We start from the raw sequence: 26,280 nt of genomic DNA, 5'->3' as shown, positions 1-26,280 counted from the left end.
AGGACCCTGTCATAGGCAAGGATTTGCTTAGAGACAACCCTACACCCCAAATAACTTTTCGAAAAGCTAGATCCATGGGAAATAGTTTGGATAAATGCAATCCTGAAATCAGACCCCCCTCTAACTGGCTTTCCAAGCAAAAAGGTTTTTTCAAGTGTTTTCATTGTAAAGCCTGCAAACATGCTAAAAATGTGAAGGAGTACAGTACTCCATTTTTGTCCCAACCAGTTAAAATCAAGCGACGTATTACGTGCAAAACTGAATACGTCGTTTACGTGTTGGAATGCCCTTGCGCATTGCGTTACATTGGCAGCACCAAGCTACCCGTGCACATGAGGATCCTGCAACACCTCAGGGCCATCAATAACAAGGATCAAACATATCCGGTAGCACGGCATTTCGAAGCTAAGCATGATAGTGATAACACTCTGCTTCAGTACTTTGCCATTGACTGTATACCTCCATCTCGCAAGGGTGGCAATAGAGACAGTGCACTGAGAGTGTTGGAGACCAGGTACATCTTGGAACTTAATTCCAAAGTCCCAAACGGTCTCAACACTACAGAGGACTTATATACTTGTATATAAAACCAGTCTTACTGTCCCTGTAATAACTGTCAACATGAATTCGGCAGGCTTCGCATTGCTTAAAGGATTTGACTAACTGTTTGGTTAATTATTATATTGGTATGGCACGTTTCTGAATCTCCATTTAGTTTAGTACACAATGCCTCCCTGCATGTCTCTCTAAACATACATCTGCGCTATATTATGAATTTAAGCTTTGTCTTTTTTAATTCACGTAACACACTGTTGGTTATTCTTTGTAATCGAATGGAGTATCTTGGTTTTGATTTCATTCGTATTGTTTCACTGATTCACGGTTATGTTATCACACAATTTCTCGCCTATACATTTCAGGCAGCTGATAATATCGATCTTTCTATTCTAGGATCCTTTTTGCCTTATTTTTGTTGAAGAGTTCGCCCACTTGGGCTATATTAATGTAAACAGCATATCACAGACTGCGTATGGAATCATGTATAATATATGACCATCGATTTGGTTATATATTAAGATTATGTGAGGAGTGCTCCCTATATTATTTTGGAGCCTAGCACTTAATATTGTCTTTATTTATTGAGAGATGTGTATATATATATTTTTCTATTGAGATTTATGTATATATTTTTTTATCAATATGAAGGTGTACATTTATGAATTAACTTGTAAAAATGCAGGATTTTAATTGTACATTTTATTGGATTTTACTATATATTCTATTAGCAGTCTGGTCTACATATATTGTGTTCATTGCATAGTCTGTTTTTCAGTTTCATTCTGCAATGTAACAGCTGTTTACAATCAAATGTTACCTGTCACTTTAAATTTGGCATGGGTCCGTGAGTAACGCGTCATGTGATCAAGGTCCAGGTCGGACCGAAACGCGTCATGGCGGCATACTGATGCGTGGCGAAATAACCTTAAATAAATAATGAAAAGCACGAAAAAATGGGTCCGCGTTTGTCTATCTGAGTCCTGGCTGGCGATTGGATTCTGAAGGATAGAGTACTGGAAAATATATATATATATATATATATATATATATATATATATATATATATATATACACACACACACATGGAGAGAAAAAAGAGAGAGAATATAAAAGGGAGAGAAGAGAAACAGAGGAGGGGAGATAAAGAGACTACCGGTGAGGGGGCTGAGATAAAACCCAACATGGAAGAGGAATAGAACAGACAGGACAGAGAAGGAGAGAGAGAGAGATAGAGAACGAGAGACAGGCTGAAGAAAGTGGAAAGCGAAGAAGAGAGATTAGCGAGAAAGAAATCCAGAAACACCAAAATGGTAAGGAATAGCAAAGCAGGAACAAGACCAGGGCAAGGAGCTGCCATGAATGTACAATACAACTGACATTTTCTTCTCTAACCCGAGTGTTATATAATGGGGTGTATTCTGTGTCTACAATAATCTACATTTATTCTCTGGTGAAAAATGATTAGTATATGTCACTCTAAATTAATTATAAAGTTGTTTGCTGATTATTCTAAGAAAAAAAGACATTATTTGACACATAGCAAATTATAACCAAAGAAACAATATCCCACTGACATTTTTTAAATGCACACTAAAAATTGTTTTGTTTTGGTGGGGAAACATGCGCAGGCAGCCCTCGACATGTGATTCAGGTAGAACGCTCCAGTGCCTGGTTTTAAAATGACACCTTCACATCGACAACCAACTGTGTCTCTGCGGCAGTAGACCACTCTCCAAGAGGATGCGAGCACTGGTGGCTCGACCGCCCGAAGCACAGTCAGGGATTCTGCAGTTTCTTCTGTAGAACTTCCATTACTAACCTCTTATGGATCTGTCTGGTGCCCTAAGCATGAACAAGATGTGCTACAAACCAAAACTAATACAGGTAATCAAAGTAACCAGTGTGCACCCTAAATACTAAAGTCCTTGTATCCGCATTCATTAAAGGATGGACCAAAATGGGACGTAAAACTGAAGTGTAATATTGATTCCATCAGAGACAATGTAGGAGTGCATCATAGTCCAGCGAAGCCGGACTCAAATATACTCTGTTGTAACTAATGTACTAAAAGAAGTGGAGTTTTGCACACCGAAGTACTTCATTTGCAACGTATGTGTTTAGAATGTGAGCAATAAAGTTAAGTGACAATTTACATATTAATGTGATAGAAGAAATTAACATGATGCATCTTAGTGTGAAATATTTAACTGGGATGTGTGCAACTAGTATTGGACAAATTCATACATATAACATGAATTCATCACATGTAGGTATCATTTCAATGACACTTTCATAGTTTGTTGCATTAAATTCATGGTTATAAGTAGCTGCATATATTTGTTGAACTAGTCATGTGTTTGTAATCCAGCGCACAAACTAAAGTCGATGGTCAAATTGCGGCATAATGTGTATGTTTGCTTAACTTCATGTGTTATTTTATCTTAGCCTAACGTTCTTTGTTCAGTGCAATCTCATGTTGTAATCTCATGTTTTAGCTGTGTTTAGCCTTCACTGTAGAATGGTTTGTCTCATTTTTGCTTCCACTGCAGATGTAGATAAGCCTCATTAGTTAGAATAAAGGAATATTGTCTTAATTGATAGCAAAGCATGAGAAGAAGTCGGCAGAGGAACTGGTGGTAACAAGCGATGAGAGGAGTTCTCCTGGAAGAGGATGGGTTTGACTAGGGACAAGAAAATGATTGTGTCTTATTAGATGGGAAAGGTGATGAAAGTATCCAGTTGTGCCAGAGCTATGGACATTTCCCAAAGAGGAACCCACGTGGGAGTGTCAATTCAACTGAAGTTGAGATTGTGTGCTGTTCTTAGTAAGGGAGAGAGTCCATCTTAGGTTTCCTCAGAGAGTAGACCTATACTTCTGCTTATGTGGCTCTGCACTACTTGACTCATTGTCGGAGTGCTGTCTATGGAAGACTCTGAGGCCGACACCTTTCTTTCTTTGCGGGCTATGTCTTTACCCAAATGTTTTAGTTAGTTTGCCCTTGTTAAGGTAGTGTAGGGAAAGATAGTTTGCTCAAGCTAGTTAAAGAAAATCATCTGATGCAGTTTAATCTTCATGTTTCCTTTCTGATAGTCTGAGTCATTATCTTTAGGATTATCGATTGCTCTGTACTATATATGGTACATCTTTTAAGAAGGTTTGGACTCATTCTGATCTTTATATGATTATGCTGAGATTGATCTACATAATTTATTCTTGAATATCATTAAAACCTACGGAACTGAGTTCAAAGAGTCCGGTAGACTATTGAGTGGCCACATTGGCTGTATCGTATTAAGATGCTAATACGCGATTCTCCCTTTCACCGCTTTCTCTTCTAGAAAGACCCCTCCCCTCTGAAGAAATTTGTGTAAATGGGCTTAGAGTTCAATACAACTCGGACGCTGCATTTAATATGAACCCCCTTATGTCTCTGCTGGTTCTTCTTGTGATCTTGGGCAACTCACTAGTAGGTATTAAGTTTAAGCAGCAATTTGACTGGAGACAATGTAACACAAGGGTTTGCAAGGCCTAGAACAGGTCTTTGAAACATGAGAGAAGAGACATTATTTCCTCTTTCATACCTGAACCTGTGACACATCACGGTTATTGATGGCCTGCACATTTAATGTGTCTGTCACCTGAGGCCCAATTGTGCAAAATCTATATGACCAGAAAAGTAGCCATACTGTTTAAAAACCAGGATCAGGATACTTATGGCACTTATGAAACACTTAATCTCCCTGAAGCAAAAGCCTGTATGCCTATATAACTAGTTTCAAAGTTGTTCTGCATGAAACTCGATGCTGAAAGTTCTGCAACACTTGAAGCTAAATACTCTGTGCAAAGCAGATAAAACTGAGATCTGTGTAACCTGGGAGATAGCTCTTCTGTCTAAAGTCAAAGCTTGTAGACTTTGTTGTGCCCTGGGAGGTAGCTCGGCTGTACAAGTACTAAGGGGCATATTACCTAGAAGTGCGTTAGAAAGCGCACAACGCACATTCCCATATCGCCAGCTATCGCCGGATTCTTTCGCTGTGATAGCGGGCAATTATCAATGCGCATCACGTAGGCAAAATGAAATCTGGAGATAGTCGGCGATATGGCACATTAGCGCATGAAAACAAACGTTTTCATGCAATAATGTGTGCATTGATAATATGGGGGGGTGGAATCAGCGTTATGATCCACACCCCCATGTTATCAATGCCCTAACACCTGGTCAGAGCAGGCGTTGGGAGACCTGTGACAAACGAGTTTATCGCAGGTCTGCCTCTCCCAGCGCCTGCCTTGGTAATAGGGTGTTCCCACCTCCAACCACATTTTACATGTGGTTGGACGTGGGAACGCCCACTTTGCATGTCATTAGCGATGTTTGTCGCCGACATGCAAAGTGGGCTTGAGCCAGGCGTTAAAATGCCCTTGTGGATAGGGCTCTAGAAGTATCGCCGCTTTCTCGGCACAATTCGCCGAAAAAGCGGAGATACTTCCCCTTGCTAATATGCCCCTGAGTTTGTAAGATTCCTCAGTCTGGGATATAGTTCTGTATAAAAGCTAGCCACCAAAAACACAAATATGGAACGTTAAGGATCTCTCTGCTGAGCAAACCGGTAAGGAGGCTTGACAAGAATATCATGCAGGCTATGTGGACACTGTAAGGAATCATGCAGCTGGGAGCTGGAAGAGGAGAACAGGAAGAAGGTGTTACCCAGACTTAACCTGTGGGCTATCTTTGCAATTCAAGGGATATTCATAGCTGCCAAGATTTCAGATTGCTTATGTGTGACATGTCCATAATTTCAGTGTAATTATGAGTGACATTCAATAACTATGAGTGATACTTTCTAAAGAGCAAAATCAAGCAATGAAGACAAGGGAAACAAATATCAGAAAATACAATAATTTAAGAAGACTGCCTCTTCAATGTGCCATCACCTCCTCAGTCAAGAACCCCATCTTGTGAATCAAGAGAGTCTCATAAATCATGCAACTACTGACTAATGCCTGTTTCATCACATGAGGCCAACACCCTATCAATTGGATAAACTTCTGATCAAAAGACATTCTAGTGGTAGGAACAAGACAGGCTCTACAATTCAGACCTATCTCTAGGGGTTGTTGTCAGAAAAAGGTCATGGGGTCTATAGTATGGCTGGCTTCTTAAATTCCCCAATAGGCGGCCCTGGAACTTCCATAGCGTTCAGACTAATCACGAACTCCCATTAAATTTGATTGTGTTATAATTACACACTGTGACTGACAACACTTGAAGTGGCTGGTGGTTATACTTATTGTTCTGTTCTTCTGATCTTTCAGCCTGAGCCCCAGGTAGTGTGACAGGTACGCCAGCTAGTCACTGTGCATGGAAGCTCAAGTGGGCCACGGCAATTAACATGCTTTAACCAGTCCAGGCTGCAGCCGGCCAACTGTCCTCTGAGTCTTGGCAGCCACTGCAACCCTGTCAGTGACGGTCATCCGTGAAAGTGACAACCTGTCACTGGCTGCAGCACTCTCCCTCTGTGGCTGGGCTCATAAATAAATAATTTTAGGGCGGGGAGCGGAGCAGCCATAAATATAAATTTAGCCACAGAGCGCCGGCTGCCCGGCTGGGCCGGTGTGAGTAGCAGTGCTCTGCGAGCCGCATGAGCACCAGGATTTGGCTGACGTTGTCCGACCTCACAAAATGTAACTCTGGACCCTGCAGCACCCTCTGACAGTAGCAGGACGTGATATCGCACTCCCAGCCCCTTGGCGCCACAGCCCCAAAGTTGTGTCAGTACCTGACGGGGCAGGCTGGCCCCAGCTGTCTCAGTAGTAGTTGGGCACTTCCCGGCGGCCGGGCCAGGATATAAAGCTGTCTGAACACAGAGCCAAACAGCGCCACAGGGGTGGAATGTTGAAGATACATTGTTAGCACCACACAGATTCTGTGATCCGGTTCAGCTGCTGGGAGCGCCCGAAGCCTGTGGAAGCAGGGCATGCTAGAGGCACGTGCTCACTACTGCCACACAAACTCAGGTTGAAGCACTTCTGTGACAGGGCTGAGACTATGCATTATGCATGACAATGCATTTCAGTGCAGTCATGTGGAGCACCACACTGAAATGCGTTAGTCTAACGCTTGATGCATGATACTTGGCAGGACTGGATATTTGAGCACTGAAAAGGCTTATACAGCTGGGATCTGGGAAAACAAAATTGGAAGGCATGACCGAGACTTTAGCTGTAGGATATCAGGGCACTGTAGGGGATCATATAGCTGGGAGCTGGAAGAAGAGAGCAAACACAAAGAGATGATGGTCAAGGTGCTGAAAACTTTTCAAACACTTGAGAGAGCGTAAACTGAGTAAAATGTATGAGTATATGCGAATTACATGTAGTACGCACAAGTCATGAGGAGAAATGCCATGGGTGCGAATATTATATTCACCTATATCTAAACTGTGTAGCCAACGTAGAGAATATACATATAGAAGTGGAGCTAATGTAGAAACGAGTATGAAATGTATAACCTTATTAGATGTGATTAATCAAGGTCCATGATAAATGTAGCTGCTAATGGGAAAAGGTCGTGCTGCAAAGCACAGAAGGGAACAGGCCACATGGCCATGCCTGAAAGAGTTAGAATGGTATATCTTTCATTTACATGGACGGCACAAATGTTATAATTAATGTTGTTTATTCGTTAGATTTATATTCCATAGATGTGAGTTCCTTTATTAATTCAGAAATGATGCTAACATGTTATATTAGTTAACTGCTGCGAGAAGGGTTGAAGGCCTAAAGGTTCTAATCTGCACGTAAAGGCACGGGCCGACTTGTGTCTAGAAATGTTGCAGACTTCTGTTAGAAGTCTATGGGAATGGGGATCCAGCTACGGATGTCTGTCTGCAAATGTGAGGGGGTCCAAATTAATAATGAGATGAATAGAGAACTGTTTAGGAGTTAGATGCAGACATGTAGGAGGGTTCGAGAATGTTGGGGTGTATCAGCGGGCCGGAGACGAGTCTGAGAAGCAAGGTCAACTCTAACGCACGAGGCTCAACGGGGAAGATCATGGAAAAAGCCAGAAGAAAACATCTCGTGAAGGGGCGTCTCCCGAGGGGCGTCTCAGAATGTTATTGTTTTGTATTAGGGACAGCACCCCTGGGTGGAGGTAGAGCAGACTCCTGAGGACCCTTCAGAGAGCGGATGGGTAGGCAGAGAGGGGTCATGACTGGCGAATATAGGTTTCCACTTAGAGATTGAGAGTGGGTGATCTTCTTAGGAAGACATTCACAACTGACACCTTTTGGTAGGATGAGAGCTTGTTAAGTAGGGATACCATCCAGATCAGGGTAGGGACAGCCTAACCTGTATTTTCCCTCCTGCTGTAAATGTCAGAGAGATCTCAATACGTGTCTATGCTGGTAGCCCTATTATTTTTAGAATTGGTACTTGTAGTTTTCGTGGCTCGCCTGAGGGTTTTCAGAGAGCACATGTATGTAGTTGGGCCCGTATATCTCGTGAATCTCATTTTGAGATGCCTGTACTTGCAACTTATATTGATTTTATAATAAACCTTTGAAAGCTAGAAGTAGTCTGTGGTTCTTCCGAGTTAAGCTCGTTATTGATTGAACTAACCTGGTATTAGATGCACCTTCTTTCCTCAATGACAGGCAATAAAGATTCAGCCGACCAGAATCGGGTTTAGATCAAGAGTGATAAGATATTGATCAAATCTCGAGCCCCAGCAGTTGGTAGCTATAGAGGATGGTTGCTTTCTTGAGGACGGTGACCTAGGCCAGGTTAGCTTACCCCAAGGCCCCTAGAGATCGATGATCGGAAGAACCGCCCGCCGAAGAAGATCCGGATGACGTGAGACCAGAAAAGCAGCAGTATCGGTCGAGAGTGAGTATAAAGGGTCATGCGTGTTAGATTGCGGTGTTTCTGTATTGTATCTATGTTGTAATGTCTAGCGGAGTTGAATGCCTGTAGAGTGACTGTGAGACAGGTTGTGAGCGCGTGCAACCGGTGCAAATCTTAAGTTCAAAGAGAGCTTAAGTGGTTCGGGTGTATCGGACATCCAGAGTAATTGTCAACCAGAGTGAAGGGGGTCATGAGGTACCATTGATCGCCCGCAGGACCGAGATAGGGGGAACGTAAGAGTGAGTGCGTGAGTAACGGACGCTGGTCGGAAGTTACTGTGTGTAAGCAACCTATCGAAGAGACGGAAGAAGTTTCGTCAATTGTGGTGACAATTACAGATAGACTGTGGACGTACAGTCAAGAGAAGTGACGGCTTGGTCGGAAGTAGTCATTTTTCAGTGTATGAATGGGACGTATGCATGACCGGGAGAAGAGCTGAGAAAGGAGGGGTGCTGCTGCGAAGCGGAGACTAGTGACGTCAGAGAGTGCCGCGCTGGGATTGGCCGGCCGGAGCAAGACCGCGCTGTGATAGGCCAGCTAGAAAAGCCGCGCTAGGATTGGTGGATTGTCATCAGGAAGTAAACAGAATAGCGAGGTTGAAAATTGTATGTTTAATCATGAAATGTTTTAAATGGTTAAGAGCGGCATTTAAGAGGGAAAGGCGGAGATCTTATGAAGGGGAAGAAGCCCCGCCGGAGGGTACGCCGGCTTATTACATGGCGGTGAATGTGGGGCTACATACAATAATGTGGATCTCGGAGTGGAGTAAGATTACAGAAGGAAATGAGGAACTGACGTTTCCTAAGTACGGGACGTTCAGATTAGAGGTGCTACACCGATTAAAAGCAGTTATGACCTCAATGAGACCTATGCCTAGACCGACCCAGTTCGAAGCTCTCAATGCCTGGATTAGGGCGGCGCACGAGAGAAACCTGAATAGACGCCAAGAAAGGGTGAAACGATCGGTAAGAGCAGTGCAAGATGCTAAGTGGGATGCGGATGCTAAAAGATGGAGAGTGCATAACATTGAAGTAAACAAATTGTACCCAGTATTAGAAGTGACCCCAAACAAGAATCCATGTGAGGAAGATGATGAGAGCGAGACAGAGGACAGCCTGATAAATAGGTTACTAACAGATAGGCCACCCCCATACAACAAAGAGACAGGTAACGAGGAGCAAAGCCGGGAAAGGGGGGCTAGCGTAGGGGAAAATGGACCGCTTTCCATAACTGATTGGGATCCCCCTGCGAAGAAAGAACTGTCCCAACCTAATCCGGTGCAGCAGGTAGTCGGAAGGTTTGTGGTACAGAGGGCCCCAGAAACAGAGTGTGCCACTTCCTACGCACTGCCAGATGCCCTGCAAGTACCTGTTACCATAGGCCCTATTGTATCGATTTATGACCCGGAGAGAGCCAGAGGGGAGGAACAGGTAAGAAAGGACAGGGAGAGAGCAGAGATGGTAAGGAGGAAAAATACAATCACCTCCTCAAGTCAGATGCCCAGGCCGAGGGATTGGAGCACCCCAGTACACACAACAGGAGATCCGGAGGGACCTAGATGGCTGACGGATCTAAGGGGGTCAGGACGCAAATCCTTCCAGGAGCTAAACGAGTACATGAAAAAATGGGATGAGGCGGTAGAGGCTCACAAGAGCATCATAGCTGCAGAAGCAGAAAGGGAAAGCCAGGATAGCAGAACCCGGACACATTGCGGAGCGGATGAAAGTCACCCAGAGTGGGGCGAGAAGGGACAAGATAGTAGCAGAGACCCTTACCCTACCAGAAGCCCTGAGTGTGAGGGGGTGTCTCGCCGAATTCACAGCGGAGAGGATAGGAGAACACAGGAGTATAGAAACAGCTTTAAGTGCACTCACCATGCGTCTGGACAGGACGGACAGAATGGGAGTCGCGAGAGACTTTGCCATAACCATTGGGAGCGCAGACGAGAACGGGGTCTGGGGGAAATAGGGAGTCGAGAAGGGTCTTACAAGGTACTGAGTGACACCAGGCAGAGGGAGAATAGCGATAGGGTGGAGGACAGCAAAGAATCCTGTCGCGAATTAAGAGAGCCCAGAGAGAATGGACAAGGTGGGAATGAGGGAAACAGGCTCGTGTTCCATCATCCCCCGAGGCAAGATGGGCGAGCATGGGACCTGGAGAGATGGGAACAAGGGAGGACTCCCCTTAACTCCCCTGACCCTAAGCGTAGAGCCCGGAGCTGGGACGGAAGAGAAACCAATGGGCCACCTAATAAGGATATACTGAGAGCAGAGATAAAAGCCAAAAGACTCGACGTTGCTACCTTAAAGTCTGATCTAGATGATATGGTGGACGGTACCTTGCCCTTAGAAAGAATGGACATGTATGAACAGGATGAGATACTGTTCATGTCGAAAGATGTCACACGATAAGCAAGGGCAGCACATGAGAAGTTAGTCGAATTAGCAGAAAAATACACGGTAGACCTGTCGAGGACCAAAGCATTACAGGGTAACCATAGGCTACATTATACAGATCGAGATTTAGATGAGAGAAGAACAATAGGGTTAAAGACACACATAAGGGAGCTGATCGCAGGAATAAGGACGTGGAGGGCATTGGACAAATGGGAAGAGAGGTGGTCCAAGAAAGGGACCGTCAGGAGAAGCATGCTTGGTACGACACCTGGAGGATTGCAGGGAATAGAGTCATACCCTTTGCGTGAAGTTGCAAATGGGAACTACGTGCATGTGCCATGGAGTAGGGGAGATTTAGCTGCTTTTACCAACTCCTTCCCAAAATTGAGGGAGAACCCGGTAGAGTGGTACAAGCAAGTAGAGAGATTTGTAAAAATCTCTAAAGTCCTATGGATAGATCTGAACACTCTGTTCGATATAGTGGTACCAGGAGACTTGTGGACAGCATGCAAAGTTAGTGCTGAGTGGCCCACATCGGAACCAGAGAGGGATACACGGACTAATGGACCGTCCGAGACAGTAATGGCCAAATATGAGAGAGTGATGACTTGGCTGAAAGATAAGGTGCCAATGCAGGACATAGATTGGGTCAAAATAGATCGAACTAGACAGGAGCCCAAAGAGACAGTTCATGAATATTATGAGAGATTGTTGAAAGCATTCAAGCAGTACAGCGGGTTGGACGTAATGGATCCTAAAGACATAGGGCAGTTTGTGTCTAAATTTGTTTTGGGTCTGAGACCAGACATTAGTCTAATGATTCAGCAACATTTGATTTGTTGGCAAAACAAACCTTTGGATGAAATCCTGAGATATGCTAGGTACTGTTGTGATGAGATAGATTCTAAAGCAAAGAAGCTAAAGGAAAAATTGATGGTGGTACAGATGCAGTCAGCAAAAGGGGGGCAACAGCAACAAGGAACAGGAACTGGGGGTAAGAAACAGTATAGCCAGAATAAGGGCAATGAAGAGAACTCCACCTTTAAACCCAGAGTAGACATAGCTGCCTTGAAGAAAACGACAAGGTGCCACCAGTGTAACGAGGTGGGGCATTGGAAACGCGAGTGTCCCTACAACGTAGAAATTGGGGAACAGGAGGTAGAGGAGGAAGAGGTCCAGAGTACGCCTGCGAGAGGAGTAACGCCATACCAGGGAAAGGTGCTCAAAGGGGGGACCCCTCCTCCACGAGCCCAGTTCCCTCAGCCACCCGGAGTAGGGACTATGGGTAAGACCTATAGACAGATGCCTCTGTTTGTAGGTGGAGAGGAATGCTATTACGTAGACCCACTAACTGGACAGAGAGTGGAAAGAGAGGACTGCACCCTCGGGGCAGCCTTGGAGGTGGATCAGAGGGGACCCTATGTTGAGGCCGAGGTGGCAGGGTGCCCCACGACATTCCTAGTGGACACAGGAGCCACTCGATCCACGATTAGATCATCCGCAGTTCCAGACCTGCCATGTCTGGAGAGACAATACAAGTGGTGGGGGTCGCAAACAGGAGAATAACCAGCCAATTGACAGAACCAGTACAGGTGAAAATAGGGAAATACAGTGATGAGCATCAATTTGTGGTTTGCGATTCTAGTCCTGTGTGTCTGCTAGGAAGATACCTTTTGTGTAAATTAAATTGCACAATATACTGCACACCTCAAGGAGTGGAGGTATTGACCAACGACGATGACGCAGATTTCAAAGTCGCAAACTCGAGAATATGTGTGGAACTATATCCCACCTTGACAGTGGATGAGCTTCCATGGGACCTAAGGGAGACCGTGGCCCCGGAAGTGTGGGATTTCACTGGGGAGGAAATCGGGCTAGTTAAGGGAGTAGAACCAGTTAAGATAGTAGTAAAACCGCATGCTGAGTTTCCGAGAACACCCCAGTATAAGTTGACTCCAGAAACGATTGCCGGTATAAAGCCCGTGATCGAGTCCATGATCAAGCAGGGAATATTGAAAGAAATCGTGGGTAGTCCATGTAACTCCCCGATTATGGGTTTGCAGAAACCAAATGGAAAGTTCAGAATAGTGCAGGACCTTCGAAAGATTAATAACATAGTCGTTTCATGTTGTCCAGTGGTACCGAATCCATCAGTGATACTGTTTCAGATACCGTTCCAAGCTGAGTGGTTTACGGTGATAGACCTGGGCCAGGCTTTCTTCTCGATCCCTTTGGACGAGGAGAGCCATTTTCTTTTTGCATTTAAGCTGGAAGATCGCGTATTAACATGGTGTCGTATTCCCCAGGGGTATACAGAAAGCCCATCGATCTTTAACCAGCTGTTGAAGAAAAATCTTGAAAGTCTAGTGCTGCCCCAGAAGTCAGTTCTGGTCCAGTACATAGACGACCTGCTTGTGGCGTCAGAGACAGAGGAAGCTTGCAGGGAGGACTCCATTGCTTTGCTAAATCACCTAGCTGTGAATGGGCACAAGGTGTCCCCCGGGAAATTGCAGTACTGCCTGACAGAAGTGCAGTACTTGGGGCACAGAATTGAGAAAGGCAAACGAAAAGTGTCACCAGACAGGATCGAGGCGATCATGAAAATGAATGCGCCTAAAACACAGAGAGAGGTCAGAATGTTCTTAGGGATGGTGGGGTATTGCCGACAGTGGATAGCCAACTTTTCACTGAAAGAAAAACCACTACAAAAACTGACGCACAAGGAGGTGAGTGATCCGGTACCATGGGACAAGGACTGTTTGATGGCGTTCCTGCAGCTGAGAGAGGACCTGTGTCGTGCTCCTGCTCTGGGAATGCCGGATTACAATAAAACATTTTTGCTCTACTGTTGTGAGAGAGAGGGTTGTGCTTTGGCTGTGTTAGTCCAAATCCATGGGAATGCCCGTAGACCAGTTGCCTACTTCTCAGCTACTTTAGATCCAGTAGCTGCAGCGTTGCCCGGATGTCTCAAATCCGTTGCCGCAACAGGTGTCAGTATTGAAAGATGTGAGAATATTGTCATGGGGCACCCGTTAGAGGTATACGTGCCCCATTCTGTTGAACTGTTGATGACCAGGACCAAAACACAGCATCTGACCAATAGCAGGCTCACGCGCTATGAGCAAGTCATTCTTGCTGCAGAGAACGTGACCCTCAAGAGATGCTCTGTTTTGAACCCTGCTACCTTGATGCCACTTCCAAGAGATATCGAAGATGAGGATGAATGTACAGACCATGACTGCCTTGATGTGACTGAACTATGCACCAAACCGAGACCCGACATCGTTGATGAGCCACTGACTGACCCAGACGAAGTTTTCTTTGTCGATGGCTCATGTGTAAGAGACGAAGTTGGGCAGTTGAGAGCAGCTTATGCTGTATGTACAATAATGGGAGTTGTGGAAGCCGGATGCCTGGAAGGAGTACACTCCGCTCAGGTAGCTGAAATTGTTGCATTAACGCGTGCCTGCCTGGCAAGCAAACAAATTCGAGTCACCATATACACCGATAGCCAATACGGTTACGGGGTAGTTCATGATTACGGGCAGTTGTGGTCTCAAAGAGGTTACATGACTTCTTCAGGCTCTCCTATTCGTAATGGAGAGTTTGTTCGATTACTGTTGGAAGCTTTGCAATGTCCAGCATCTATCGCTGTTGTGAAATGTACCGCGCATACCAAAAATATGGACTTCGTGTCACAAGGCAATAGATATGCCGACGAAGTCGCAAGGTACTGCGCGGAACAAGGGTACTCTTTCACGGAGGTGGAAGTGGGTGGAGTACATGTCAGAACTGAATTAGCTATGGTTTTGGAAACTGTTGACTCCTGGGACCACCAGACTTTGAAAAGCAAGCATGGAAAACTGCAGGATGTGTGCTAGGCGAGGCCCATTTCTGGGTGTCAGCAGATGGAAGAGCAGTATTACCCAATGAGATGGTGAGCCCAATGGCCAGGCTGATTCATGGTCCAGCACACCTAGGAAGGGATGCTATGCTGAGAGTATTCAGGCAGACCTGGTATAACCCAAAATTTAGAGTAGCAGCAGAATCAGTGTGCCAGCGCTGTGTGACCTGTCAGCAGCTGAACATAGGGAAAAGAACACCAGTTGCTCTAAGCCACATAGGGAGGTCAGGAGGGCCATTCAATAGGATGCAAATAGATTTCATAGAGATGCCAAGATGCAACCGCCTTCGTTATGTCCTGGTGGTTGTTTGCATATTTTCACGATGGGTCGAGGCATACCCTACACGCAGGTGCGACACCCTCACAGTAGCCAAACTATTGCTTAGAGAGCTCATTCCGAGGTTCGGGGTGCCGGCCTCTTTGGAATCAGATAGGGGAACACATTTTAACAGCGAGCTTGTAAAGATGATTTGTGCGGCTTTAAACATTGACCAGAAGTTGCACTGCAGCTATCGACCAGAAGCTTCAGGAATTGTGGAACAAATGAATTGCACTATAAAATCCCGGATTGCCAAGATGTGCTCATCAACGTCCCTGAGTTGGCCTGATGCTCTGCCATTAGTCCTTATGAGCATTCGTAGTACCCCAGACAGGAGGACAGGTTTATCACCGCATGAGGTGTTAATGGGGAGAGCAATGAGACTGCCGTCTGTGCCGACGGCTGCACTGTTAAACATCACAGATGATATGATCCTGGACTATTGTAAGGGGCTGTCTGACGCCATTCATTCTGTGTCCCTTCAGGTGCAGGCTGCCGAGGTTCCATCGTGCCAGGGCCCGTGTCATGACCTGTATCCTGGGGACTGGGTCCTGGTGAAAAAACACGTGAGAAGAAGCTGCCTAGATGTTCGTTGGCGAGGGCCCTACCAGGTCATCCTGATCACGAATACAGCGGTAAAAGTGGGAAGTCTGCCCAACTGGATCCACGCGTCGCATACGCGGAGGGTTCCAGCACCTCTGGAAGACACAGCTCCTCTCTCGGATGAAAGTCTGGAAACGGACAGAGAAGCCACAGAGGGGGCTAGCCAAGCTGTAGAGGTGCAAGAAGAAGCTGGAAGTGTGTCTGACCAGGCTGAGGACGGTCAGTACAACAGTGAAACGGACGACGCTACAGAAGGAGGAAGTAGCTGGGAGGACGAGTCGGACTCCGACCCAGCCGACAGAGAACGCGAGTCAAGCCGAAGGAGAAGGAGCAGAAGGGTAAGGCGTGGAGAAGCCAGTTGGCCGCCGAGAAGGAGTACAAGCCTGAGGTCAACGCCAGAGAGAACCCTTGCTCCAATATCGGAAGACTCAGATCAGGAGGAAGGTGCTCAGGGCGCTGCAGCACCGGATCCAAGAAGATCAAGGAGGATACGTGTGCCAAACAGAAGATACGCCACCCCTGAGTGGACCTATCTGGAGACAGATGTCTTGGGAACGAGCGACAGGGAGGATCAGGGCGGTGCTGGTGTCCTGCTCTGAACCTATCATCAAGGTGGAAGTAAAGCTGTTAGTGCCCGGTGTCGAAGCAGAAGGGACACTAACTTTCACACTCCCCAGCCCTCCCCGCTTAAGCAAGTTAAAGCACATGTTTTTCACTGAACTGCAATTCCCCGATTTTGGAAACAAGGTAACAGACCATGAGGAGAATATCCTTCGCTTGGAAATATTGAACTATGCTATTCAAGCCGCAGGCCCAGGCCTTATAGTAGATGCTTAAAAGACTTTGTAAATAAGCGAGAAGAGAAAGAAGATTACCTAGCGCCCAGGAAGCAGAGAATTGTAGGGACTTCCCTATAAGTTGACGGAGAAGGGCTAGGGATGTCTGTGTAAAAAGCTTAAAGACTTTGCAACAGAGGAGTGCCAGTTCCCACAGGTGGTTCTAAAGACTGGAAGATCAAAAGAGACTGTAAAGGAGCAGAAAGAAAAGAACTTTGTGTTACAGAAAAGAAAAGAATAGTACCATCTGAAGAAATGGAGACCGGCACCCCAAACAGAAAGGCCAAATGTATAATAGGCACATTAATAGTAGGAGTGATTTTCCTTATAGCTTTAGTTGTAACTGTATCTTATGTTATGGGACATGAGAGTGAAGCAAAGGTAACGGATGACAAGGCTGTAGTGACATCGAAACCCACTGTTGCTAGTAAGAAGGGAGAAAATGTACAGGGAAAAGCGTTATTAGCAGCAGAAGCCCGTAGGTTACACATAGATGAGTCCCAAGGCGACTATAGGTCAAACGCTTATGCTAAACTTATGTATGAATACGTGGATGCCATGGAGGTTAAGGACTGCTATGTCTGCATGCAGTTGCCGGCGTCTGTAGATGAAGGCATTAGATATCATCACCTCCCGCTGACATATGGCATTACATGTAGCTTATTGCTTAGTATATTTTATGGGAGAGATAGTTTTGAATACTATTTCTCCAATTATGATTCTGTGTTACCAGAAGTCCCAAATTATAAACAGATGAACAAATGGGACTACTGGAAGAGTGAAGACAGATTGGCCAAGTTCTTCATTCCTTGGATTACTTTAGGTACTTCACATGCCCGTAGAAATAATCTGACATGCAAGGTGTCAGAAGTCGAGAAGAAGTTTATAGGGCAGGTGGATGATCGATATAGAAGGCAAAAGATCCTGAAAAAATCAGGACAGGGGAAAACAGATTGGACCGAAGAAGAGAAGTCACACAAGAGGAAAGGTAGTAGCGGTCCAATAGCTTTAGATAAAACGCAAAGAGGGAAATTATGTCTTCACAGAGCCAAAACGTATTACGAAAATGTGTACGTAGGAGAAGTCAGTTGTGAACATGCTTTCAATATAGAGTACTATACAAAGGACTTCCCGAAAGGAATGCAAGTGATTCCAAATGTATACTTTGTGTGTGGGAGAAACGCCTACGTGAGATTGCCTGACAATTGGTACGGATCATGTTATCTGGCAATCATCTTCCCCAAAATATACCATGCCCAAGACTTAGAGATCATCGAGGGCAAGGCCTCAGTGAGGGGGAGAAGAGACTTGAGAGATGCAGAAATGGTCGGGGATGTATTTGGAGCTGTTTTTCCTCTTTTAGGACTGATTCTCAATGATGTCAAAATTAGACGACTGGCTACAGTCGTGGACAGGTTGTCTGCTAGCACTGCTAGGTCCTTAATGTTGGTGGAAGGAGAGATGCAATCGATAAGGGCCATGGTGCTTCAAAACCGGCTTGCATTAGACGTCCTGTTAGCAAAAGAGGGCGGAGTCTGTAAGGCTTTGAAGGTCCAGGAATGTTGCACTTACATTCCAGACAATTCAAAGCCTCTGGAAAAAGTCATTATGAATATAACTAATATTCACAAGGAGATCGAAGACCTAACAAAAGAAAATGTTTGGGAAAAAGTGGGTCATGGAATGGGTGAAGTTGGAGGTTGGTTCGCCAACATAGGAAGGAGCTTTGTTTGGTACATCCTAAAACCTATCATCATAATAGTGATCTGTGTGATCATGATGTGGGGATTGGTGAGCCTGTATCAATGGTATAGATCAAATGAGTTGGAAAGATCCAGAAGAGAGCAGCTACAGAGATTGGCTGCTATACAAGACAATCAGTATAGGAGCTTGAGGGCTCTAGAAACGCAGAAACGAGGAGCACTAGCAATTACTTCAGTTTAAGTGTTGGTGATGACCCCGAGAGGTCATCAAAGGGGGGAACTGAGAGAGCGTAAACTGAGTAAAATGTATGAGTATATCCGAATTACATGTAGTACGCACAAGTCATGAGGAGAAATGCCATGGGTGCGAATATTATATTCAACTATATCTAAACTGTGTAGCCAACGTAGAGAATATACATATAGAAGTGGAGCTAATGTAGAAACGAGTATGAAATGTATAACCTTATTAGATGTGATTAATCAAGGTCCATGATAAATGTAGCTGCTAATGGGAAAAGGTCGTGCTGCAAAGCACAGAAGGGAACAGGCCACATGGCCATGCCTGAAAGAGTTAGAATGGTATATCTTTCATTTACATGGACGGCACAAATGTTATAATTAATGTTGTTTATTCGTTAGATTTATATTCCATAGATGTGAGTTCCTTTATTAATTCAGAAATGATGCTAACATGTTATATTAGTTAACTGCTGCGAGAAGGGTTGAAGGCCTAAAGGTTCTAATCTGCACGTAAAGGCACGGGCCGACTTGTGTCTAGAAATGTTGCAGACTTCTGTTAGAAGTCTATGGGAATGGGGATCCAGCTACGGATGTCTGTCTGCAAATGTGAGGGGGTCCAAATTAATAATGAGATGAATAGAGAACTGTTTAGGAGTTAGACGCAGACATGTAGGAGGGTTCGAGAATGTTGGGGTGTATCAGCGGGCCGGAGACGAGTCTGAGAAGCAAGGTCAACTCTAACGCACGAGGCTCAACGGGGAAGATCATGGAAAAAGCCAGAAGAAAACATCACGTGAAGGGGCGTCTCCCGAGGGGCGTCTCAGAATGTTATTGTTTTGTATTAGGGACAGCACCCCTGGGTGGAGGTAGAGCAGACGCCTGAGGACCCTTCAGAGAGCGGATGGGTAGGCAGAGAGGGGTCATGACTGGCGAATATAGGTTTCCACTTAGAGATTGAGAGTGGGTGATCTTCTTAGGAAGACATTCACAACTGACACCTTTTGGTAGGATGAGAGCTTGTTAAGTAGGGATACCATCCAGATCAGGGTAGGGACAGCCTAACCTGTATTTTCCCTCCTGCTGTAAATGTCAGAGAGATCTCAATACGTGTCTATGCTGGTAGCCCTATTATTTTTAGAATTGGTACTTGTAGTTTTCGTGGCTCGCCTGAGGGTTTTCAGAGAGCACATGTATGTAGTTGGGCCCGTATATCTCGTGAATCTCATTTTGAGATGCCTGTACTTGCAACTTATATTGATTTTATAATAAACCTTTGAAAGCTAGAAGTAGTCTGTGGTTCTTCCGAGTTAAGCTCGTTATTGATTGAACTAACCTGGTATTAGATGCACCTTCTTTCCTCAATGACAGGCAATAAAGATTCAGCCGACCAGAATCGGGTTTAGATCAAGAGTGATAAGATATTGATCAAATCTCGAGCCCCAGCACACTCACCCCGACTCACAGATCTGGGTTGAATCCATCATCATTCTTTAGCTCATTAAACCACCTCAGTTCAGACCTAGCCATATGCAAATCAGCCTTATCTCTGTGTTTCATAGAAACAATTTAGCCCAAACAGCCAAGCCAGCTCCTCCCTGAACTGGAAATTAGCATCCTGGGACCGGTTTCGGGGAAACACCCCTCTTCAGCCAGGCTTGCTTGAATCCAGTGGCAAAGTGAGCAAGGAACCCACGTCTGGGGATACCCTGCCAACTAAGGGCGAACAAAGCAAACACAAAGAGATGATGGACAGAGTCCTGAAGCTTCTTAAACACTCACCCCAGTCACAGATCTAGGTGTAATCCATCATTGTTCTTTAGCTCACTTCGCCACCTCAGTTCAGACCCAGTTATATGCAAATTTGTCTTGACCCAGTGCATCATGGGAACAGTCCAGCCCGAACTGCCAAGCCAGGTCTTCTCTGAACCAGAACCAAGCATCCTGGGACTGGTTTCATGGAAACATCCCTCTTCAGCCAGGCTAGCTTGAATCCAGTGGCAAAGTGAGCAAGGAACCCACGTCTGGGCATTCCCTGCCAACTTAGGGCAAACAAAGCAATGATGGACAGAGTGCTGAAACATTTCAAACACTCACCCCCAGTCACAGTTCTGGGTTGAATCCAATATTGTTCTTTAGCTCACTTTGCCATCTCAGTTCAGACCCCGCTATATGCAAATTAGTCTTGACCCTGTGCCTCATGGGAACAGCCCAGCCCGAACTGCCAAGCCAGGTCTTCCCTGAACCGGAAACAAGCATCCTGGGCCTGGTTTCGGGGAAACACCCCTCTTCAGCTAGGTTAGCTTAAATCCAGTGGTAAAGTGAGCTAGGGACCCACGTCTGGGCATACCCTGTCAATTAAGGGCGAACAAAGCAAACACAAAGCAATGATGGACAGAGTGCTGACATTTTTCAAACACTCACCCCAGTCACAGATCTGGGTTGAATCGATCATCGTTCTTTAGCTCACTTCGCCACCTCAGTTCAGACCCAGCCATATGCAAATCAGTCTTAACCCTGTGCTTCATGGGAACAGTCCTGCCCGAACTTGAATCCAGTGGCAAAGTGAGCAAGGGACCCATGTCTGGGTTGGAAGAAGCGAACAGAGCGACGGTGTGACCCAGACCTAACCTGTGAGATATCTGGGAACACCAAGGTCTCAAACAGCTGGGAACTGGAAGAAGAACAGAGTAAGTTAGCATGACTCAAGAGTAGCATGTGGGATATCTGGGCACTGTAAAGGTTCATAAAGCTGGGAGCTAGAAGAAAAGAACAGGTTGAAGGCGTAACCCAGGCTTAACCTAGGCCTGAATTGGAGGATATCTGTGCACTGATGGGCTCATACAGCGGAAAGCTGAAAGAAGAGAATAGGATGAAGGTGTGATCCAGGCCTATCCTGTGAGATATATGGCCACTGCAAGGGCTCATACAGCTGGTATCTGGAAGAACAGAATAAGAGGAAGGTTTGACCTAGGCATAACCCTTTGCGATATCTGGGCACTGTAAGGAATACCTGGGCACCCTTAGCAGCTCCTAAAACTGGGATCTGGAAAAGGAGAACAAGAGGAAGGCGTGACTGGGGTTTTAGCTGTGGGATTTCTGGGCACTGTCAGGGCTCATACAGCTGGGAGCTGGAAGCAGGGAACAAGAAGTAGGTCTGACTCCGGTCTATTCTGACGCATATCTGGGCAGTTTAAGGGCTCATATTGCTGGGAGCTGGAAGACAAGAATGGGAAGTTGTGCCCCAGGGTCACTGTGGAGGCCTATATACTGTGACACTGCTGGCCCAACACGTAACAGTACTTAGGTGCAATAGCATACTATGACAACACTGCCAAGTGCTAAGATGCATTGAAAGGCATTAGTGTCAATGAAATGTGTTAAATGATGGGCTGTGTTTCCCTATGTCTAACAGGTCTACAAAATACTTTTACATAATATCTCAAACACTATGTTGTCTGGATGACATAGCTCAGAGTCCTGTTCCTGCTCCCAGCAGGGCGTGCTTCATTCAGTTCTGCATTTGTGCAAGGGTTTCCACTTCCTTCATGAAGCGCAGGCACAGCTCTTCCTGCCAAGGCAAAGCGACACACTGCACCGCTACAGGGAGCCCGACACTTCCCTCCACAGCCTGTAGGGACAGCACAAGAGGAATTACTTATAACACTACTAATACTACTTCTGAAACTATAACTACCTACACTACTAATGCGAACACTACTATTACTACTACTAATAATAATATTAATAATAATTACAATAATAAGCACTAGTAATGAACAGTAGTAATATTAATAGCAGTAATAATAATAGTAACAATAACAATATTGGTACTTCTAATAATAGCTTTCCTTCCAAGAGAAGAACAAGTTACTTACCTTCAGTAATATATTTTCTGGTAGAGACTCTATGGTGATGTTATTAGACTAGAATATGTAATAGAATGTAATGTTGTGAGGTGATGGGACACTGGCATTCTAGGAGTGGTAGTTGTCTCTGATTCCCTTGTAGATTGCATGTCAGTTTATGCACTTAATAAATACTGACAAAACAACAATGTCTCCTGTGATGGCAATGCTACGATACCCTCCATAAATGCAGATTCATCACCTTAGAAATTCCCCAGGCATCAGACTGGACCCAGATTATTTTGAGCAGTACCTCTGCGCATTGGTAGATGAGATCAGCCGGCTCAACGTCATTGTGGTGCTTACATAACCACCATCCCAGCGCACTCACATCTGTTTCTTTCATGAATACATCTGCGCAAAAAATGCAGCACCACAGAAAAAAACAATGTTTGATCAATGCACAGCGTCTAGTGAGATCTTTGAGGACAAAGGCCCAGTTAGCGGAACGAGAGGATGAGACGGAATCTGCGGGTACATAGAGCCTCTATCAGAAAAAGCATTACCAAAGGTAAGTAGCTTGTTGTTATGATTAAAGATTCCTCACCTTAGAAAAATATCCAAGCAGTACCTTGCTGGAGGTGGGTCTGTATACGGACTCAAACAGAAAGTCCTGGGGGACGGCTATGCTGCATCTCTACAAACTGGACTGAACAAACAGTGCTTTGTGAACATGATAAGGGACACCTACATAGCAGCTTGGCAGATGCCCAGGACACGTACCCTGTGTGCTAATGCAGAATTGGGATTGTTGGCCCTGGTGGAGTGGGCCCACAAGTCCTCAGAAGGCTGCTTCCTAGCTAGTGCATAGCAAATTTGAAAGCAGAGCACAATCCATCTAGAGATGGTCTGCTTCTGCACCACCTTAGCTTTCTTCACCCCAGCAAACCCAGTAAAGTGTTGATCACCTGGGGATCATTGGTGCAATCGATGTAAAAAGAGAGGGCTATCTTTGGGTCCAATTAATGGACCCTCCTCCTTAGAAAGATGAGTTGGATCGAAGAAAGTGGTCAGCGAGATATTCAGGTTTACATGAAAAGGAGTGACCATCTTTGGCAGAAAAGAGGCATGCTTCTGAAAGAACAGTCTGTCTGGGTACAAACTAGTGTATGGAGGGTTAACAGACAGAGCTTATAGCTTACTGACCCCTCCAGGCCGATAAGATGGGCATGAGAAAGTCCATTTTTATAGTCACCAGCTCTAAAGGGCAAGGACTCAAATCGAGCACACATCAAGAATGCCAAGACTCAATTGAGATCGCATTGGGGCATGACATAGGGAGTGGGAGGAAACAGTCTTGTAAATCCTTTAGAAACCTTTTCTCAACCAGGTTGGTCCAGCAGTCACAGGAAAGCCGATTTGAGTGAAGTATAACATTTAACAGTGCCCAGGAAAAAGGGCCTTACTGGGCTAACAGAGGAAAACAATAATGTATAATGCATCTAATAGGGTCACCTGGCATTGAGCATCAAACCACAAATTTAGCCCAACGGCAGGCTTATACTATCTTGTTGGAGGGACGTGTGGTGGCCAAGAGGACATCACAGATGGAGATCAAACACTAAACTGTTGCCATTCAATCTTTAGGCATGTAGTTAAAGATAGGGCACAGGAACCTGCCCTGTTGCTGCGTCAGAAGGTCCTCCCTGAGGGCCAGCCAGATTGGAGGACTGATGCTTAGGATCAGAAGTTCTGATAACTGTACTCTCCATACCCAATCCTAAATCACAAGAATGACTGGTGCCCAGTTGGTCCTGATCTTCTTCAGGAGTCGAGGAAGGAGTGATACTGGCGAAAAGGTGGACTGGATTCCCAAGGTCCACCTTGAGGGGGAATTTGTCCCCATGCCAAAGCCGCCTTGGAAACTCCAACATGCAGAAGTGCTGTCAATGCACATCCTCATTAGTGGTGAACAGATCGAAGTAGTATTTCTATCTGCAAGACATCGATGACTGTTCTCATTTGTCCTGGAGTTCAGAGATCTCACCAGGTATTATGCAACAAGGAAAATGTCCTAGAACTCCGACCAAGTCCTAAGGCTCAGAGCCTCCTGGACAGGGCCTATAACTCCTCCCCACCATGTGTTTGATGCAACCATATATCTGTGGTAATGTCTGTGAATACCTGAACCAGCCTTTCCTTGGAATCCTGATGGATGAAAGAAAGGCATTGAATGCCATACAGAGGCCCCTCGGCTCCAGGAGAATGATGTGAAGTCAAGACTCAGCCAGAGACCAGAGACCTCTAATCTTAACCTTTCCTAGATGGCAGCCCCAACCCAGGACTGATTCATATGTCACTAGTAAACGCTCTGGGTAGATAAGGGAGAGGTGTCTGCTGCTGACTGAATCGCGGTTTGTCAGCCACCACTGCAGATCTTGTGCCATCTGGACCAGGCCGGAGAGATTGATCTGATGCTGCGCTCACTGGGACATCAAATACCACTGCAGAACCTGCATGTGCTGTTGGGCATGTTTCACCAGCAGCATGCAAGAGGAGATGAGGCCCAGCAGCCTGAGAGTCAGTCTTGCTGTTATAACTGGCATCCTTGGCGTGGTTTCGCCCTACCTTTTGTCTTCAGACATCCTGTTTTTGCCAATTCCGTTTTTGCTGGCCTTAGGTTCTGCTCACTTTACCACTGCTAACCAGTGAGCTTGTGCTCTCTGCTTAAAACATGTTAAAATTGGCTTATGCTCAATTGACATATTTAATGTACTTATAAGTCTCTAGTAAAGTGGTACTACATGTGCCCAGATCCTGTAAATTAAATGCCACTAGTGGACCTGCAGCACTGGTTGTGCCACTCACTACGTGGTGTTATAAACAAATCTCAGGCCTGCCATTGCAGAGCCTTTGTGTGCAGTTTAATCTGGCATTTCGACCTGCAACTTAAACCTTTTTCAAGGCCTTAACCTAAGTGTTTAATACATATATGTCTCCCCTAAAGTAGGCCATAGACATCCCCAATGTCAGGGTGAAGTGTATTTAAAAAGTTAGATGTGAACTTTTAAGTTTTACATGTCCTGGTAGTGAAAAACTCTAAAATTCGTTTTTTTACTACTGCAAGGCCTATCTCTCTCCAATAGGATAAATTATGGTTGTGGTGGTCTTATTACATTCAATAAGCTGTAATTTCCAAATGGGAAGAGATAACTGGTTCATGTTTGGTGTCTCTGGAATCCTAATTTAAAATCCTAACTTCTGGTAAAGTTGGATTTTAAATTGCAAACCTGAAAAAGCCACATTTTGAAAGTTGCAATTTTCTTGTCTTAGCCATTTACTGCCTTCAGCCTATCTCTGGTCACACGACTGAGTGTAGTTGGCAGTTGGGCTTTGTGTATTCTTGCTAGACAGCCACACACATTGGGAGCTTAAGAGTGACAGGATGATCCATCACTGGGAGGATGGGAAGATAAAGCTGGCCCCATCCTCACTTACACCAGAATAGGCTGTGTCTTGTCTCCACACAAAGAACTGCATACTCCCTCTAGTTGGTCTGGTGCCAATGAGGAAATATAAATTTTTGGTCAAGTTATGTTCCCTATCGTGTACCCCACCGTCTCCATGTACGAGTTAAAGTGCATGTAACTTCCCTCCTGTGCCAGCTATGAAGACGCAAATACATTTGCGTCCAACGTTAACATGTCCTCTTTCAGACCCACCCTGAATGGGTTGAATAGTCCGTTCCTAAGTATGCTATGCCAACGTCTTTTTGTAGTGTACTTTACATGTTTTTCAGCTCTGGCAAAGTAGGCCCTGAATTTCTGCCATCGAGTTTTTCCTGCCTTCTGACTCTGAAAGCCTCAGCCCAGGCAGCCCAGGCTGCCCCCGTACCTATGAACTCTGCCTTACTTCCAGCGCGGCCCACCACGCTCAGCTCAGCCTGCTGCCTGCCAAGACTGACTAC

The 26,280-nt window shown here is 45.4% G+C and overlaps 1 protein-coding gene across 1 annotated transcript in view; it reads right to left on the bottom strand.

Annotated features, from left to right (window-relative positions):
- Window positions 1–21,850: 21,850 nt before the first annotated feature.
- Window positions 21,851–26,280, bottom strand: part of FAAH (fatty acid amide hydrolase) — a 430,791-nt gene continuing 426,361 nt past the window's right edge. Inside the window, exon 16 of the mRNA XM_086952348.1 lies at window positions 21,851–22,096. Within this exon, the coding sequence (XP_086808474.1) occupies window positions 21,977–22,096 (120 nt within the window). The 3' untranslated portion in view covers window positions 21,851–21,976. The remainder of the gene's footprint in view (window positions 22,097–26,280) is intronic.

This window comes from Lissotriton vulgaris, chromosome 1_1 (genome assembly GCF_964263255.1).
Source record: "Lissotriton vulgaris chromosome 1_1, aLisVul1.2, whole genome shotgun sequence".
NCBI lineage: Eukaryota > Metazoa > Chordata > Amphibia > Caudata > Salamandridae > Lissotriton > Lissotriton vulgaris.
Note: the sequence above shows the minus strand (reverse complement) of the source record. Positions and strands in the feature narration are given on the sequence as shown.